Source organism: Tinamus guttatus, unplaced genomic scaffold (genome assembly GCF_059628265.1).
Source record: "Tinamus guttatus ecotype Peru unplaced genomic scaffold, ASM5962826v1 Tinamus_guttatus_pri_ptg000171l, whole genome shotgun sequence".
Classification (NCBI taxonomy): Eukaryota; Metazoa; Chordata; class Aves; order Tinamiformes; family Tinamidae; genus Tinamus; species Tinamus guttatus.
The window spans coordinates 3415272-3434908 of NW_028288705.1; the positions used below are offsets into that span (position 1 = coordinate 3415272).

The following is a 19637-nucleotide window of genomic DNA, read 5'->3' on the forward strand; positions in this document are numbered from 1 at the left end:
GATCCCAGGAACACTTCAAAGGTGAGATTGGCTAAAACGTGTTGTGCTTTAGCTAAGGGACATCCAGGAACAGGAATATTGAAGAGTGACTGGAGGAGCACACCTGAAAGTGCTCTATGAGTAGTTCTCTGCTTTGGGTTAATTTTGTGGCAAGAGCTTCTGAATAGTTTTTCAGTGATAACGAAAACCTGAAACACAAGGTCTGCACAAGGACCAAACGCTTGATTGCCCCCTTGTGAGTGCATGAATAGGGATGTAATAGGGATGTAATATCACTATAAGTACGTTAAACATGGCTTTTTTCCCCCCTTTTACTTGATGGAAACTTTCAGAAGCATTAGTTACAGTATTGTCTGTTTTGAAAGTTATTGATAAATCCCTTTATCTGCTTTTGACCCAAATTTGGCTAAAATATGATTTAAGGGAACTATAAAGCATATTTTTGTGCAAAAGCATTTTGATTCTCTAATGCGGGGCATTTGTATTTCATAATAGTATCTAGGAACAGCTAATCTGAGTTGGTGAGTGTATACACACTCCATCAATGAAGCAAGGAGGTTTAATCTGTCACCATTCCAATATTCTCATCCACTGAACAGCATTCTTGCTTGTCTGGACTGTCACGGTGTGTACAACTTCATGCGAGAGTTTCTGTTTCAGGTTTCTTTTGTGCTGGAATATTGGATTTTCAGGTTTATTCATTGTGTGAGAGAACTGTCTAGTCTCTGTAAACATTATTCTGGACTGGATGACTCCTGTTGCTTGTCAGAATTTACTTTTCCTTAATTCTGAGTCTTCCAGTAGTGTGTTTGGAAATATTTTCCCAGTTTCTTTCACAATCTGTTCTATTCTCAGCTCATATTAGTTCCTTGCCAGAGCAATGTCATTTAGTTTGTATCAGTCACCAGCTTCTCTGTAGCGTGTCACTTCTTTTGTACCATCAGATGAAAAACATTTCTTTCTAGACTTTTATTTGTTATGTGTGTTGCAGTATTCTTCCACTTCTGTAACACATTTTCGTATTTGGGTTCTACTCTCTGGGTTAATTGAAACTATTCAACACATCAAGTATAGCTGAAACCACAACTGTCAGAAATAAGGCTGCTCTCTAATTAGTGTCTTTCTCTTCACCAATACCTATTGCTTTCAGATGCAGAATGAAGCACTGTCTAAATCTCCTCCTGTAGTTTTCTGTACTTTCAGAGATTTTCAGCTCCTGTGGAGATTGCAGCTACTCTACTTTTCCATTAAGCTTATTTCCTTTAATTCTTTTTCTGCTGATAACTATGTGGAGTTCAGTAATAACGGGGTCCAAGATACTTAGTAAAAAAAAAAATGTCTTTAATCAGTGACGTAGCTCTATCTGCCTCTGCATGACAGAACTTGAGCTTCTGTAGAGCCCTTTGCTCAAGCTGACCTCCTGCACCTGGGGAGCTAAACTTCTTAAAGATTCAGACCCCAGTACTGCAGGAAGTGTAGGAAACCCAGAATCCAGAGAAGTTTGGTTCTCTCCCACTTTTTTCATCTGTGACAGTAAGAAGTTCATTGCTGGCTGCCTGTATCCATGCTGATTTGGAACAGACTGAAGGAGTAAATTCACTTAGTTAAATCTCTCCAGGATATCTAAATACCCCAAGAACGTCAATTTTGACTTTTACCTGTTGGTCCAGCTTGTTCATCCAGGTGTTCCTGGGAGCGTCTGGTCTGGGTAAATGTGGGTTCTGTAATTTAAATTGTTGCATCCTTAGGCAGAAGTGAGGAGGGAGACTGTGGATCCAAATGAGAGCTTAGAGGTTGAGCCATCGATTATTTCTTGTGATATGTTATAGGAAGTTATTGATTCTTTTTGTATGCAACAAGCTTGTGAAAAAAAGATGCATGCTGCCTTTCATTGGCTTTCTTTTTTTTTTTTTTTTCCTGGAAGTGTATTTTAGTAATTTATTTAGCTCATACTAATATAATAATCAAGAGGAGAGCAGATATTTTTACTAAGACAGTATTTATCCTGATGTTATGTTACCAAAGAATTTGCATAAGAATATAAGAGAATTACTCTAGGAGTTTGGATAAGCAGCAAGTCCTAACAGTGGAGTCTCAACAGCTGTTCTTGTTATGAAGTGAGTTTTTGTTTGGAGATAATCTATTTTTATTTCTTCCTCTTACAAGAGGAAAAAAGAGAAGAGAGAAATGATACTAAACGCTAGATACATTCTCCACCACAACATTGCCTTCAAATGTGGTGAATGTGCCTATCTAGCTATATTGTAATTTAATCATCCAAATGGAATATTCTGATGTGTATTTTTGGGACACTGGTACTTTGTAGGACACCTGTCCATCTTCCCAAAATTCCTGTTTCTACTTTCTCCGCTTAAATGTACCCATTGCATTTGAATACAATTTCACTTCAAAGCAAACAAAGGAGATAAATCCAGGTATACAGGGTGCTTTACTAAAGAAAACATTAATGCCTTTATTACTGTAAAGAAAAGCAGTTTTGTATCATGTATGGCAGCTGAATGAATTTATTTTATCTCATGGTTTCAATAAATAATATGAATTCTTGGAGTTTTCTGTGTACCTGCTCCATGGTTTTGCAGTGAAAAGGAGGACTACGGCAGCAGCACTTGCTTATTTTTTTTCCAGCAATATTCATCCTGGAAGTGTTCAGTGATGAGTTGCATGTTGTTTCAGCGATAGTCCTCATGCTCTATTAACTATGGTGTTAGGAAAATGGCTGCTGGCAGTTTTCCATCACGTCAGTGCTTTTAGTATTTACGTTAGAAACAGTACTTATGAAGGCTGCAAAAATCTTTCTCATTTTTCCTCCTCCCCAAATATTGCTGAGGTGAGGAAAGGAATGTGTTCGCTCTGTCAATATGTGGTATACGCTCTAAAAGGGAAACACATAGTACACATACTGGCACTGTAACTTGCCATAGCAGAAACCCATGTTATGATCAACTGTGCTGAGAGTATTTTAAGACATAACATTAGATAGAGGAGTGGGAAGAAACTTCCTTGTAAGACCAGTGTTACGTTTTTACTTAACTAGAAACTTCATGAAGTTTTTTTTTTTTTTTTTTTTTTTTTCCTTGCTTATTATTAGGCAGCAATTCTCCCTGGTCTGTCCAGGTATTATGTAAAAGAAAGGCACTGTTCATGTGGAGATCAATATAACCAAGATGATACATAATTCAGCCTCTGTGGGGCATTACATTCATTTTTCAGTTCAGCACTGAATCATTTGATACACTTTGAAATAATAAAGCAATGGTCTGTAGTTTAGGGTGATGAAAATTGGAAGCAATTTAATAATATGCATGCGAAAATCAACAGCTCATTGTTTCATTTTCTTAAACTGCAAAATAGCTACCACACAAGGCTCAGCTGCTTGAAAAAACAGCAGAGTTTTTCCTTTTATATTGCTGCCTGTTCTCCCCTCTTTCCCCCTTCCTAATAGCTTTCTCTCCCACATCTTTTCCCTCTTGGAACCTTTAATATTCACATTGCATTAAACATCTGCTATTCATATCAAAAGCTCTGGAAATCTAGCCATTGTTTATGTCAGTTAATGTTAAGTAATACTTTTTACTGAAATAAGAAGCAATAAACCAAAGCTGCAGTAAGCTGCTGTGTGTCAGTGATTTCTCCTCAGGGTCTGCAACAAGCCATTTGATTTGACTGAAATAATGGCAAACAGTTTGAGACCTTTGCATTAAGTCTGCAGCATAACGCCCATGTAGGCTGGTAAGTGTGTGTCAGGCTTATAGCAGATATTGGCACTGTAGTCCCGTAGATAATAAATGATGGGTGCCAGAATAAGCATTTGAGTAAACAGCAGTGCTAATCAGAGAGGTCCTAGCTAGTGTGACTGTCCTGATAGTTGTTTGTGACTGTCAGTGTATTTGGATAATTCCTCTATATCAAGGGAAGGCGTGATAATACTACTAAGGTACTACAAATAAAAATATCAATTAAAAAACGCACCTAGTTCCTGAATGCCAAGACCAGGATATCTAAAATCAGCATAGTTTTCAGGAGACACACTCTTAGCATTTTCTGAAAATGAGACTTCTCAAAGTGTCTGAATGTACCTGTTCAGATTTGGTAGTTGTCTTTTGTTTTAATATTGAAGTCAGATGGAAATTCAGTGAGCTTTCATCTGGACCTGTAATGTTTAGAAGTACTTTTTAAGAGACGAAACTATATGCAAGGAAATCTTGATTTTGCAGCACAATCTTCTCTGTCAGAACAGAGAATAAATTTTTGCAGCAGCCAGTTTATATTTTCCATATAACTAGTATCAGTATTTCTTTATCAGCAGGCAGTTTGGATATTTCTTATAACTAGTACCTTTTGGCATATTGTTTTTTAACTGGAGCTATCACTTTTTGTCACTGTTTCTCAAAGTCTGCATGAATCCCTAAATACTCTTGTATTACTGAAAAGCATCTTCTACTAATTATCAATAAAAGAAATTGATTAAAGAATCGGAGTGGCAGAAATGTAAACCTCTTTGATAAATAGTTCCTATTTTTGTATAACAACATTCATTTAGGGTATTACACAATACTTCTAGAGAGCCTGAGCCATTGCAGTCAAGTTACTGATGGCATTATGTAGCATTGAGAAGCGGAGAAACAATACTTTGGATTTTCATCTGTCAAGATAAAAATAAATGTTAGATGTCTTTTCTCTTAATTCTCAAAATCACTGATGAAACAGTGAAATACCTATCATATACCTACCTATCAATACCTACCTAGGAAGTCTACATCTGAAGTATTGAAGAAAGGCTTGCTGCGGGACAGAATGAGAATAGTGCCATGAAAGGCATGTAAATACATTGAAGGTATTCTTGTGATGTCATTTTTGTAATAAAAATATAGATTATAAAGGAACAACCTGCAGAATAAAGACATGTGATTAATATTAAAAACAACTGTGTGATTTAGAGCATTCACAGAATGTATGAAATGCTCACAGAGTGAACAATTTCTCCCTGAGTACCTACTGATTTTATTAAGGAAAATATATGTGTAAAGATGATTGAAAGAAAATTCTTGTTTCTCATTTTATCTCGTTTGTCCTTCACAAGTTGCTATTTGTTTCAGTGTTCCCAGATTTATTTGAGCGACTGGATGCATCAGAGAAAATCTGCACAAAGTTTTCACACATTTAGTTGCTATTTCTTTATTTTTCCAGTGAGTGCTTTTTGGCCTCCTCTTTTGGGGTATTAGAAATTAAGTATATTCTGCAGGATCTATCCCCTGGTCACATATTAATGAGCAGCTAAACAAGATCGCATTATATGTCCTAGTAAATGTGTGTATGTGTGGGAATTCTGCTTCTCTTTATACACTCAGTCATATTCATGTGTACAGTATGGATGTGTCTGTTATACCAGTATCCTCACTGGATACTGTTAAAGTGGAGGTGGTGAAACACGGTGGAGTGATAGTGGCTGAAAAGGTTCTTTCACTGCTTGTAAAGAGGGAGAGGAGGGGAAAGGAGCCCCAAATTCAGGGTACTCTAGATGAGGGGGTTGGATCTTGCTTTGCATTTAATCCTACTCAGTCCTAATCCTTCCCTTGTTTTAAGCAAGAGCAATGTTCCCAGGAATGTAGATTGGAAAACTTAGTATTTTTTAAGGATATCTAGAAAATAGTATACTTGAGTGCGGAAAGTGAAAAAAGAGTATCATTTTTTTCTAATTAAACAGATATTAAGTTCACAGAGAATGTTTAAAAAAACCCGTTGAATGTAGATTCTTTCTACAGCCAATTTAGGTGTTAAATTGATGATTTTTATTTTGCAGTGTGATAATAATTGCTAATAATGTCGGGCAATTATATTTTGATGTGAGCTCACATAATTATGGTGCCTTAATTAAATGTTTGGAAATAAGGGAGGCTGTTTGAGCAGAGTACAGTGTCTGTAACTTGAAATGTTCTTCATGAGATTCATATAGGAGTCGATTTCAGCAAAGTCCAAATGCTGTCCTCCTATTTGCATAATTCTACTTTCATCATTTTCCAGTGTAGAATGATAGCGTGAAGTTCCAGCGCCTTTTTGCCTTTGCAGCTTTTCTGGTGATTTTATTTTAGCTGTATAGTTTTTACTTCTCAGTCATGAATTTAGTCTGTGTGAAGGCCAAGAGGTGGAAGCCCTCTATTATTCCAGCAGTATATAGGACTCTGCACTGCTGTATCAGGAAATCTCAAGTAACAGTTTTATGATGTATGAGGATATTATTCTCTGCAAGTAATAACAAGCACTTCTATTTCCTCAGCAATATCCACATAATCAAACATTCGCAAGTGCTTTACAAAGAATTTAATTAAATAGTGTGCAGAGTAACTGGATGCAGCATGCACACCAGCTATTATATATTCAGCCTTTCACATTGGTGCGGTTAGTGCCGAATGCTTTGGAGCGGTGCAATGTATGAATGATATTTCTATGAAAACATGCATCATTGCCCCTCCTTTTGTACCTTGCATCTTAAAATACACTCTCTGACCTTAATGGATGTCAGCTCCAGGAGCACAGATTCCTTCCTCAATGCTCTAGAGGTGTGAAAGGAAGAGGGAAGTGCAAATCATTCCATTGAGCCTGGAATCTGAAACATTGTGCCTTGGAAATCAAACATTTACGGCACCGTAGATAAAGATACAGATTCATGTGCCTTTCACTACAAGCAACTGGACGTGTTTGGAATTTTGTTTCAAGGTATTGGAAATTTGGGGAGGAAAAACAATTCCCACGCCCTGTGACTGGTGACACAGGAGGAGAAAAAGATTTCTCATTTTGCAATAATTCATACATTCAGGCAAAGTTCCCCCCGCCAGTCCCTGAGGTAAAGCAATGCACAGTGCCCCTGACCCCCAGTTAGGAGAAGCTGAGAGCTGGTACGTAGCGTGCTTCTCGACTCATTCAGCACTTTGTTGGTGTGTTCATGGCTCCTATAGGGATTAACATTCTGGAAACCAACAGGGTTATCTATTGCTTTCTGTTTGTCAGTACAGAAAAGCACTTTAAGCATTAGCCTATGCATGAGAGCAGCTGCAAGGCTTGCAGAGCAAAGGGGCTGTGTTGAAGAAGATTTCTCTGCTGTTATCTGCTTCCAATGCATTGAGCTTTCCATCAGATTGGAAGTTTTTATTGGTATGTGAGGTGTATAGAGTATCCATCCAAGTCAGCAGACCAATATCAATGAAGTAAATAGTGAGAGGCAGCCTGTAATTAGCCTATAAAGGTGTTCAGCTGCTTGGGGAGGAGAAACTCCCTTCCTCACTGTTGAGGGACTTCACTCCATTTTGCTGGTTCCCCCAGGTTATTCCAATTTGTTACTGACTGACACTAACAAAAGGTAGCCATTATGATGGATGAGAGAGACCAAAAGCTGCAAATAAACCTGAAGGAGAGGAATTAATAATAAAGAGTTCAGTTAAAAGTATGGATTTTTTTTTAAAATGTTATTTTTATTCCAGTGTTGCTCTGCTTATTTGAGGGGAATGGCTGAAAACTTAATCAGTGTAAATTAAGGATAGAATCAGTCTCTCTATTCTTTTGAAGATTCTTTTGGAGGAAAGCTTAATTGCTATACGAGAAGTTATAGCTTTCTCTGTAGAGTTGATAGTGAGAAATCCCAGATTCAAGTTAATGAAGACTTGCTATTAATTTCAGAGATTTTACCCCATTGTCTTTGTTGTCTCCCTCCCACTGCTTCCCCCCTTTTAAAAAAATTCTTATTCCTTCTTTATACAACTGCAGTTTTTTTTTTTATTATTTTGCCTGTCAGTTATAACAAACTGCAGTTACTCCGGTTTCAAGCCCCGACTAAAGAATAAAAGTGAAGCATCTAACTTTGAATTTACTGGCATGCCTACTATTGAACTGCATGGTTTTGATTTTTACTTATTCTGTTTTGATTTTTTATTTAATTAGTTTATTTTTCCATTGTCTGGCATTATAAAAATAATTATTTGGTACCTTTTGTAAAATGTCTTTGCCATTTGGATGCTTTCAGTTAGCTTGTATTTGCAAATGGTTACTAGGCTCTCTTTGTGCTCTTACTTGAATTTTATAATGGTTTTGCTTCTTGGAGCAGGCGTTTCTTGGGACAGCTGACATATATCCAGGTTCTCCATTCCTAATATTTTGGTGGTAACTTCCTGTGAATCCCTGTGAATCTCCTGCTGTTGGTTGTTCTCTAACCCAGCTCCACTACATGTATCAACAAGCTAAAGCAGATGAACTAAGAAATGTCTGTGCTCTAATAGAATTCCTATATATAAATAGATAAGATTTTTTCTTTCTCAGATTAAGTAGTCAACCTAGAGCCTGTTTATCTCACACAGTGAAGCACCAGCTAGACATGCCAGTGTTAATTGCAAATGTGTTAGCTTTGGAACCAGAAATTATTTAGCAAAGAATGGAGTATGACAGTTTGGCTCATAAATTAAGAGGCCAGGCTAATATTAAACTGGAGCGCCATGCTGATATGTTGTTGAATCATCTTGTTGAACCTCATGCCACTGAGAGGAATTCCCAACTGCTCTTTTTTATATGCTGAGAGACCTTCCTTGCTTTTTTTCTAGCATTGTTAGCTACTGCAAACTGGAGTAACATTCCTGAAGCTGAATCCGACACCGTTGTTCCAGCCTGTAGAGCCAAGAGGTGGCTCCGGCAGTCTTGTCCTCAGCAGATTCATGCTAGTAATATTGCACACTGAAAGATACCTTCTTTTGTAAAAAATAGTGTTTCCAAAATCTGAGCAACTTGACAACTTTTTAGTCATTTTGAAGCACCGTGTTTCTATGTTTCCCTTAGTGTTAATCCTTATATATAGTTTGTAAGGACACTTACACGGAGGGGTCCCTTCAATGCACAGATAAAAAAAATACTTTTGACAAAAGTCTTGTGTTACTGCATTGATTAAGGTAAATTAAACGTGAGAAATAGTATCAAACCCAGAAATAACTGAACAACAAGGTATTTTAAAACAACCTGCGTTCTATATAGAAAACTTCTTCAGTTAGAGTAAATGCACAGTTTTACAGCAGCAGGGTGGTAGTCATGAAATACATGTGAACAAACGGAGATGTAAGAACATAAATGGCTATTTTATTGATGATTTCTAGGTATTATAGTAATTTCAGCTAGCATTTATTCTATATACTATTTATTCTAGTAATTTCAGCTAGAGAGCTGAAATTTACAGTTTTTAAACATTTTTAGTATTTCAAATACCTTTAATGATGGCTTATGACTTTTACTTACAAGTAGCTCTTCAGCACAGTAGTTACCACAAGCAGTTAACATATATTTTGTTCTGTTTCTAGATCTGTTAGCTGTGCCTAAGCATCCGTATGCTGCTATGGAGAACTGGGGACTGAGTGTTTTTGTGGAGCAAAGGATACTGCTAGATCCAAGCATTTCTTCTATATCATACCTGCTGGATGTCACCATGGTCATCGTGCATGAGCTATGTCATCAGGTATTAAAGGTGTTCAGATATTTAGTATCCATCTCAGAAATCAAGCATTCCTTATCAAACTGAAAATGAATGTTTGCATTTTCACAAAGGCAGTTGCAACTTTCATTCTAACTGTAGTCAAATTAATTGGGAATCCTGTAAGACATATCATTACAATGAAAAAAAAAGGGAAAAATCAAAATGAGACTGAAGGAAAATCAGCAGTGATGAACACTTGCCAGACTTCTGTATGCATATATATGAATATATTCTGTGTGTGTAGAGTAACCACACTGATAACTGTAGAAAATGATTTATTGCAGAACTACAAGCTGATGAATGATGAGCTTCATATTTGTGTTAAAATTTTCTTTGGCTAAAATCAATTTGATAGTCCTGTTCATCTTCCATCACATACATGCATACTTCCTTTTTTTTTTTTTTTTTTTTTTTTTTTTTAAGACATGATATTTGCCTGCTGTTCGCTAGTGATGGATAATTGAGTGTACAGAAACTTTTCTATCAAAAAAATCTTTATACTAAACCCCTAATCAGTTTATTTCACATCTTCTGTCTTATCTCAAACTAAACACATCACGAATGTTTAGTAATACTGAATTGAATGCGAATGCAAATGTTATTGAAGAAATGTGCTACAGGGGCAGGAACCCCTCTTTCTTTTTTTTTTTTTTTTTTTTCCCTCTGCTGGTAGCAGGCATAATCATAGCCTTCAGGTTAAAATGAATGAAATCCTGCTGTGTAATTGGCGTGGATTACATCTGTGACTTTACATAGGGTTCTTTAAGAAGCAATGCAAATTCTTAACACTTCCTGCAAATAAAAAGTATCATATAAAGGGCAGCCTTTGTAATGATAAATGGATAGCTGAATCTGGAAAAAATAGTATTTAGTTCAGATTCATGTTTCATATTTAAATCTATAGATGAATATTAAGTCCTCAATGAAAGTAGGCCTTTTTTGTTGAAAATTATTGCTGGTTTGTTCTCAGTACGATAATCCTATTTTATTATGTGCTCTTTATTGTACAGTAGAGTAGCATACTGTTCCGCTGGAAAAATCACAGTGCCTTAGGAATCAGATATGGAAAACCTACTTAAGGTCATCAAATCCCTGCTCCTGAAGTCCGGATTCCTGAAGTGTTAGATTCTTCCATTGCATTTTTCTCATTTCTCAATTGCATTGCATTAGTGCATTTTTCTCATGCTGTGTTCAGTGTTCCTAATTACAGGGTTTCCAGTGCTTCCCCTAGAACCTTTTCTATAGCTGATGAAATACCATGGTCAGTAACTTTTTTCCCTTGTGTTCAACTTAAGTCCCTCTTCATTTATTTATTTATTTTTTTCTGAAGTCATTCCATTACTTCCAGTTGTTCTTTGAACAGTTTTAATAATTTCTTCTCCTTCCAAAGCAATTTATACTTCAGATGTGGGCAATTACCACATCAATAACTTGCACAGTTTGTTTGCTTGATTGTCATTGAAACAGAGGCCTTTTAACATTGCTTTGGGAATGAAAGAGGATCTTGAAGGGGGTGAAAACTATATATGAAGTTATTTTAGGATCCTTGTGTGCTCATGGAGTACTTTTGAGTGGCTTTTGTACAAACGAGAAAGCTTACTTGGTGACCATATTGGTATTATTTGTGATGCTGTCTGCTTGAATATTTTACTCCTTTCATGTTGCTGCTGTTTCTATTTTAGTTCCATGCAGATCAGTGCCTTGCTTGGCTACTTTTTTTGGTGTAAATAGACAAGACAGAAAAAAATCAGGTGGAAGAAGTAATTATTTATACTTTTCAGATGTAGGATTTAGTCACGGAGAATATGAACTGATCATCTACAGTTCTGAATGGCATATAACAGTAGCTAGAAACTATAAGGTTAGCTGCAGGTGTATTGAACTGAGGCCTGTGAGTCCAGGTACTCTTGCCCCTGCTATTTAGTTGTTAATTCTTCTTGCATTTTTCATCCTCTTTTGCTGTGCAGAACCTCATCTGCCAACCTTTGCTTTCACATGAATATTCCTTCCCTTCACTCATTTGCACTTAAAATGACAGAGATTAACCAAAATCACTTCTGCAGAGCCAAAAGTAGAATCCCCATCTCTAGCGTTTAGATATTCATTTATTAATTTTATAAAATTTCAGGTAAGTGGAAATGGCATTCCCATAAAATGTGTTTTTTTTTAAACTGTACCTTTCCAATCCCTTGCCTTGTTTCATCAGAGTTCTCCCTTTGATTTTAATCCCATAACTTTGAGGTTTACTGAACAAATCTTACTACAGTAGTAGATGTTTTTAGGCTAATGTAGCCTAAGTAGATAACTTAGGCTAATGTAGCAAACACTTTGCTAATGGTGTATCCAACAACATAAAAATGTGAAGAATGGAGATGGTTATCCCTAAGCAGTCACTGTTTAAAATCTGAGTTCACAAGTATGAGTGCTTTAGCGCTTGTGGTAGTGGTATGCAGTGTTAAGGCACAGATATGAATGAGAGACATCATTGCAGAAGGACATTCTCTAGTTGTCAAATAATAAAGACAGATTTTTTAAGTCTGATTTTCCACATTTTGTAATGCTTGACCCAATTGTTACTTTAGATGTGTTTTAGGAATGGCATATTAAATTTACCTGTCTAGGTTTGGTTTTGTCGTCTTGCAGATTGTCAATGACTGGTATTTCAACTAGAAGATTTTTTAGAATATTTTGTGTATTTAATTAAAAAACTAATAAGTGGAGGAGTAAGGAATGTTTCAGCATAAAAACTTCCCCTTCAATACTAATATAGAAGCCCCAAAGCACGAATGAAATATTAGTCAGTGCATATATAAGTAGCAGCTTAAGTTGATAACTTAATAATACTATCAATAATTACCATAATTTATTAAAGTAATTATATTAAAGTAGTAACCCATTATATTTGAATATCACAGATCAGCCCCTTCCACAACATTTGAATAAAAAGTAATTTGGATGTAAGCACCATGATTTATTGTGATAGATGAACAACCTGAGTACAAGACTCAGTATGACAGAGTGAATTAAATGGGTATGAATGCAGAGGGAAAACTTCAAAATTCCTAAACCATTTTTTTTTATAATCTGTAAGGAGGATATATAGAGAAGAGTATCCTTTCAGTGTGCCTAATACGAAAATAAGTGCTTTCTCACTATTAGGGTGATCATAATATCTATGGGAACAAGCAATTTATGTAATCACACATATTCCTCTTTTACTTGAAATGAAAAGATCGAACGATCTTCACTCAGTCCAAATAATGTCCATATTAAAATAGACAGTCAAACAAACAAAGAGTTATACCTAGTGTTGTCATTTCATATATTTATCACCTAGGAAGGTAACAGCACCTTTCTGTTTGGAAACTTGGCCTCAATAATTTTAACTTCTGTGACTGCTCTATCTCTGACAGTTGTCAGTATTCAAGAATAGTTAGTCAATTCCCAGCATTTTTGTATTGGCTGTTTTAATACCTGTGCAAATATTTCTTCCTTTAGTTGAATAATTAAATGAGTACTTTTATCATTCCTAACTAAACATGGAAAATTCCCAAGGGTAGTACTACGGCAGAGGAAATGCTGCCTGGAGACTTCATAAATTCTGAAAGCCTTAAAATAAATATTTTTGCTTTTCTGCTAAGAAGTCACAGCTATGTTCTTGCCTAAGTATATATTGCCTAAAATACACTTGCCTAAGTGTATTTTTATCTAACATAAATCACTGTTTTATTTTAATAGATAATTTTGTTAATGGCTTTGATTTGCAAAAGGATTTATTATGAACGTTATCTTTTATTTTTTAAACCTCTCTCTGAGTAGTGAGAGCCTAACGGATCTTACTGGTTTCATATTTGTTCAGCAGTCTTCTCGTGATTTAAGAAATAAACTCGGTGATGTTCTGCTTAATCTTTTTGTCATTACCGACCATTTAACTTATTCTAGTATATATGTTTACACCTCTCATAGCATACTACTGTTTTCAAGTTCACAAAAGTGCATAATGTATATAAATTCATTTTTAATTTTTACCAGTCTTTTCAGGTAAATGTTTTTTAGAATAGCATCTCTCTCTGTTGATCCTGTTGAATTTACTGATGGCATTCAAGTACATAATGATTACTGAATGTCCATCAAATTCAGTTTCACTCAGTATAAAAACATAGTGAACGTAGCTTTTGTTAGCCCTGTCTTTTCTCTAGAAATTCTTAAATTCATAGTCACCTTATAACATTTGGCTTCTTTTTTTTCCCCGCTCAAATCCTATATACCGCACATTGTGTAACAGCCTGATAATCAGAGTTTCTCTGCTGTGGTCTTTGGACCTCCTGTGTTCACCTCACTCAGGATCTTTAGTCATGACATTAATCTTTCTTTGGCACTCAACTCGCTCCAGAAGGATATGCATGGAGGAAAACAAAGCTTTCAAATAAGCAGTCATGAAAGCAAAATTGCAACCTGTTTACTGGCCGACTCGCTTTCATTCGCTCCCTCTGTGTTTACAGCAACAGCAGCATCTTCTGTACTCCTACATGAGTCTCCCCTTCTGCAATACTTGCTGCTCTTATTCTGTTTATTTTTATAGCTTACTACTCCATGAAAGCTCAACATTTTCTCACTTGATGATAAATTAATCTCTTTTGCAGTCATTTTAAGAAAAAAAAAAAAAAAAGAACTGGCAGAGGATTTTACTGAAATAGAATTTTGGTATTTGTTCAGGGGAAAAAAAATGTGTTACCGCCTATGAAATATTGTTTCAAAATATTGTATGTGCATTTATTGCCACTTCTGTTAAAATAATCCAGATTGCCCAAGACCATTCCAATAGTTTAAAGAGTGGTCCATGAGCAGTGGAGTTGACGACGCCTGATTTCCTGTGTATTTTTGTCCTTTATTCCCTTTTGAGTGACAATCCCATCTCACAAAGTACAAGGGGGAATGGGACAATCTCCTGACAAAAAGTACAAGGGGGAATGGGACTGGCAGTCAGCTAGGATCCTTATGCATAAACATAGGTGGCTATTGGCATTTTAAGTACCCCATACCTCAAATTGCTGTTCTAGAAGTCTGCAGATTCCTGTATGTGCTGTGTTAAATTCCTCAGGCCTGTGTGGATTTCTCAGATGCCGTGGAACAATCTATGTGGCACCAACAATCTCCTTTGAGGCAGCTGAATCCTGCCTCTGGAGAAATGGCATGACAGCATAAAACAACTTTTTTTAGGAAAAAAAATGCAATGAATGGACTGTTGGGAGTACTGTAAATCTTCTGGGGCGGACCTTGTAGAAGAAAAACTAAAATTTAGGTCTGAGATATGGAGGCTGTGTTCCCAGTTTTACCAGTACTCCCATTTTGCACAGTGGTATTTCCAAGTGGTAACTCAGATTTCCTGAGTTAGAAGCCTGTTTTTCTTTATTTCCTCTGTTAGTCCCATAAATCTAGACGAACATCTACCTGAATTTCAAGTGGATGGTATAAAATATAGTTATTCTTAAAACTTATGAATAATATGTTCCATTTAAATGAGATGTGAGCATTTTTTCCTAAATGTCGTTTATCTGAACCTTCTTTGCAGTGGTTTGGTGACCTTGTAACTCCAGTTTGGTGGGAGGATGTGTGGCTAAAAGAAGGTTTTGCTCACTATTTTGAATTTGTTGGGACAGACTACCTCTACCCAGGATGGAACATGGTAAGTTTATGTTCTTTTGTTAATTTGGAAACTCCTCAAAAAGGTCACTTGTGTGTTCTATACTACTGCTTCTGTCACAGACAGGGACTGCTGGAAAATACCAAATGATGCATGCACGTATCAGATGTCAGGTAAAGCAAAATCACTAGGTGTGAAATAATTTGACAGCATTCCAAAAGTGTAATCTGCGATTTATTACAGAAGAAATAAGGTCATGTCTGTCATAACCTAGTGTTAAGATTACTAATGCCTCTCTGCTCAAAAACATTTTGGATTAAAGCAATTGTGATTTAACATGGATCATTTTTGAAAATGGCCAGATTTTTGAATTTAATCCACAAACACAACATAATTAGGAAAGAAGTATGTGAGTAAAATATACCATAAAACTGAATATTAAGGATGTTACAGAAAGGCTCCCAAGGCTTGTCCAGGAGTCTGACTATTACCCCCTGGTACTGTTTCACGTAGGCACTAATGATGCCATGGGGGAACTGAGGGAAATCAAGTGAGATTTCAGAGCCCTAGGGATGGCTGTCAAAGGTATGGGAGCCCAGGTAGCATTCTCCTCTATCCTACCAACGAGGGGAATGGATTCAAGGAGGAGAAGGCGGATATGGCAGATTAACAACTGGCTGCGCCATTGGCTTGGCAACAGGGTTTTGGCCTCTGTGACCATGGGACTCTGTTTTATGACCACCAGCTAGTGGGGAATGATGGGAACTACCTCAGCAAGAGGGGCACACGTCTCTTTACCAAAAGGCTGGCCAACCTGGTTAGGGGGGCTTTAAACTAGATAAACTAGAAGGGGGAAGCAGAGTGTCACACAGACAGGGCGATCAGTACCATACAGCTAAAGTCAGATGGCTTCCAGAGGGAGTGTGGTAGTGGGGAAGTGAGGATAGGATATGATTATAGAGGGTCCTCTTTCACCCCTCCTGGGGAACCTGCAGGCTCTGTTACTTCCCTGAAATGCCTGCACACCAATGTGCGAAGCATGGGGAATAAGCAGGACGAACTGGAGATCTGTGTGCGGTCCCGGCGTCATGATCTCCTTGGAATCACAGAGACGTGGTGGGATAGCTCGCACGACTGGAGCGCTGCCATGGAAGGCTATGTGCTTTTTAGGAAGGACAGGCTGGGAAGGCAAGGTGGTGGAGTTGCTCTTTATGTGAGAGAGCAACTGGAATGCATTGAGCCCAACCTGGGAGTGGAGGATGAGCGAGTTGAGAGCTTGTGGGTAAGGGTTAAAGGGCAGGCTACTGTGGGAGACACTGTGGTGGGTGTCTGCTACAGGCCACCTGACCAGGATGAGGACGTCGATGAGGCCTTCTATAGGCAGCTGGATATTGCCTCATGGTCACAGGCCCTGGTTCTCATGGGGGACTTCAACCACCCTGACATCAACTGGAAGGACAACACAGCCAGGCACAAGCAGTCCTGGAGGTTCCTGCAGTGCGTTACTGATAACTTTTTGACGCAGGTTGTGGAGGAGCCAATGAGGAGAGGTAGGCTACTGGACCCCCTGCTAACAAATAGAGGGGGACTTGTAGGAGATGTGAAGGTGGGGGTAGCCTTGGCTGCAGTGGCCATGAGTTGGTGGAGTTCAGGATTCAACGAGGAGGTGGCAGGGCTGTAAGTAGCCTTGCAACCATGGACTTCAGGAGGGCCAACTTTAGCCTCTTCAGAGACCTCCTTGGAAGAATCCCATGGGCTAGAGCTCTAGAAGGAAGGGGGGCCCAAGAGAGCTGGTTAGTTTTCAAGCGGCACTTCCTCCATGCCCAGCAACAGTGCATCCCTGTGTGTAAGAAGTCAGGCAGAGGGGGCAGGAGACCTGCGTGGATGAGCAAGGAGCTTGTGGCAATGCTCAAGCAGAAGGCGACGGTATACAGAATGTGGAAAAAAGGACAGGTCCCCTGGGAGAAATACAGAAACGTGGTCAGGGAATGCAAAGATGCGACAAGGAAAGCTAAGGTGCGTTTGAAACGCAATCTGGCAAGGGATGTTAAAAATAACAAGAAAAACCTCTTCAAATATATCAACAGCAAAAGAAGATCAGGGAAAACGTGGACCCGCAGGTGAACAGGGTGGATTCCCTGGTTATGAATAACACAGAAAAAGCAGAGTTGCTGAATGCCTTCTTTGCTTCGGTGTTTACCAAGGCCAGCCCTTTAGAGTCCTAGGCCCTAGGGACAAGACAGTACGCCTGGAGAGAGGAGGACTTGCCCTGGGTAGAGGAAGAGGGGGTCAGAGAGCACCTAAGGAACCTCGATACCCACAAATCCATGGGCCCTGATGGGATGCACCCCAGAGTGCTGTGTGAGCTGGCAGAGGTCATAGCTAAGCCGCTCTCCATCGTCTTTGAAAGATCCTGGAGAATGGGGGAGGTGCCGGAGGAATGGAAGAAAGCCAATGTCACACCAGTCTTCAAAAAAGGCAAGAAGGAGGACCCAGGCAACTACAGGTCAGTGAGCCTCACCTCCATCCCCGGAAAAGTGATGGAACAGCTCATACTGGCCATTGTCTCCAGGCACATGGAGGAGAAGAAGGTGCTCAAGAGTAGTCAGCATGGATTCACCAAGGGGAGATCATGCTTGACTAAGCTGATAGCCTTCTATGATGGAATGACCAGCTGGATAGATGAGAGGAGAGCAGTGGATGTTGTCTATCTCAACTTCACCAAGGCTTTTGACACCGTCCCTCACAACATCCTCCTGGGCAAGCTCCAGAAGTGTGGGATAGATGAGTGGACAGTGAGGTGGATTAGGAACTGGCTGGATGGCAGAGCTCAGAGGCTGGTGATCAGCGGTGCCGAGTCTAGTTGGAGGCCTGTAGCTAGTGGTGTCCCCCAGGGGTCAGTCTTTGGTTCAGTCCTGTTCAATTTACTCATCAATGACCTGGATGAAGACACAGAGTGCTCCCTCAGCAAGTTTGCTGAAGATATGAAACTGGGAGGAGTAGCTAGGTCCTGCACCTGGGGAGGAATAACCCCAGACACCAGTACAGGCTGGGGATGGACCTTCTGGAGAGCAGCTCTGCGGAGAAAGACCTGGGTGTCATGGTGGATGACAAGTTGACCATGAGGCATCAGTGTGTCCTCATGGCCAAGAAGGCCAATGGGATCCTGGGGTGCATTAAGAAGAGTGTCTCCAGCAGGTCGAGGGAGGGGATCCTGCCCCTCTACTCAGCCCTGGTGCGGCCACATCTGGAGTACTGTGTCCAGTTCTGGGCTCCACAGTACAAGAGGGATGTGGAGCTGCTGGAGAGAGTCCAGCACAGGGCCACAAGGATGATCAGCGGCCTGGAACATCTGCCCTATGAGGAGAGGCTGAGGGAGCTGGGCCTGTTCAGCCTGGAGAAGAGAAGGCTGAGAGGGGATCTGATCAGTGTCTATAAGTACCTCAAGGGAGGCAGTGTGGAGGATGGGGCCAGCCTCTTTTCAGTGGTGGCCACCGACAGAACTAGAGGTAACAGCCAGAAACTGAAACACCAAAAGTTCCACAGAAACTTAAGGAAAAAATTCTTGACAGTGAGGGTGACAGAGCACTGGAACAAGCTGCCCAGAGAGGTTGTGGAGTCTCTAGACCTCTAGAGGTCCCTTCCAACCTTAAGCATTCTATGATTCTATGGTATATTTTTAATTATAGTATTCTCTTCTCCTCTTTTGAAGTTTACATTTTGTCTTACTGCTACTCAGTAGATTTTGCCATCTAGCAGCGCATGCTTAGTTAATATGGGTTAACTGTACTGAGGATCTAGGTTACAGGGCTCTTGCTTAGGGTACATAATTGGGCATACCTAATGAGCTTTGCATGCAAATTCTGGAGCTTTCTGAAGGAGAGGTAGTAGAGACATGCTAGGACATTCTTTTGGATCTACTCCCTGTGTCATTTCCAATCATCTCTCGGGTTACTTTTAGATATGAAAAGTGAATATTGTACTCAGTGGAAAAATGAGAGTTACAAGACCAGTGGATAGGGAAGTAATGCATGAGACCTTGTTGCTATATAGATTTTATTTTCTCTCACAGAAATCTTCTGTATGCTATCGTTTTGTGTTTATACCATTTTAATTACTTGAGAAAATATTTGTTTTAAGTACAGATTGACTATAAAGATTTGTTGTGTTGTTGAATGTTTTGGTTCTGTCTTGTGCACTGATCTCTGAAATGGTTTCGTCATTTCCTGAGGATTTATTTAGTATTCTTATGCCATTAATTTTTGCATACTGTGAAATTACTTAGAATTTTTTTAGTTTTTGTATACAGGTACACTTACGTTAAGGTTTGTTAATTTTGAAGTTGATTTTTCTGTAATATTTATTTTTTATTTCGGGTATTCATTTGTAATTGTATTTTTAAAAAGGAAAATAAATCTTTATCTGAACTGACAACTGCCTTGTATACATAGGCTTTGGCCTTAATAGAAC

General features: G+C 38.7%; 1 protein-coding gene across 1 annotated transcript in view; it reads left to right on the forward strand.

Annotated features, from left to right (window-relative positions):
- TRHDE (thyrotropin releasing hormone degrading enzyme) overlaps positions 1 to 19637 on the forward strand; it is a 215534-nt gene that overhangs the window by 73181 nt on the left and 122716 nt on the right. The window contains exons 4-5 of the mRNA XM_088522982.1: positions 9351 to 9505; positions 15096 to 15209. Coding sequence (XP_088379108.1) covers positions 9351 to 9505; positions 15096 to 15209 — 269 coding nt within the window. The remainder of the gene's footprint in view (positions 1 to 9350; positions 9506 to 15095; positions 15210 to 19637) is intronic.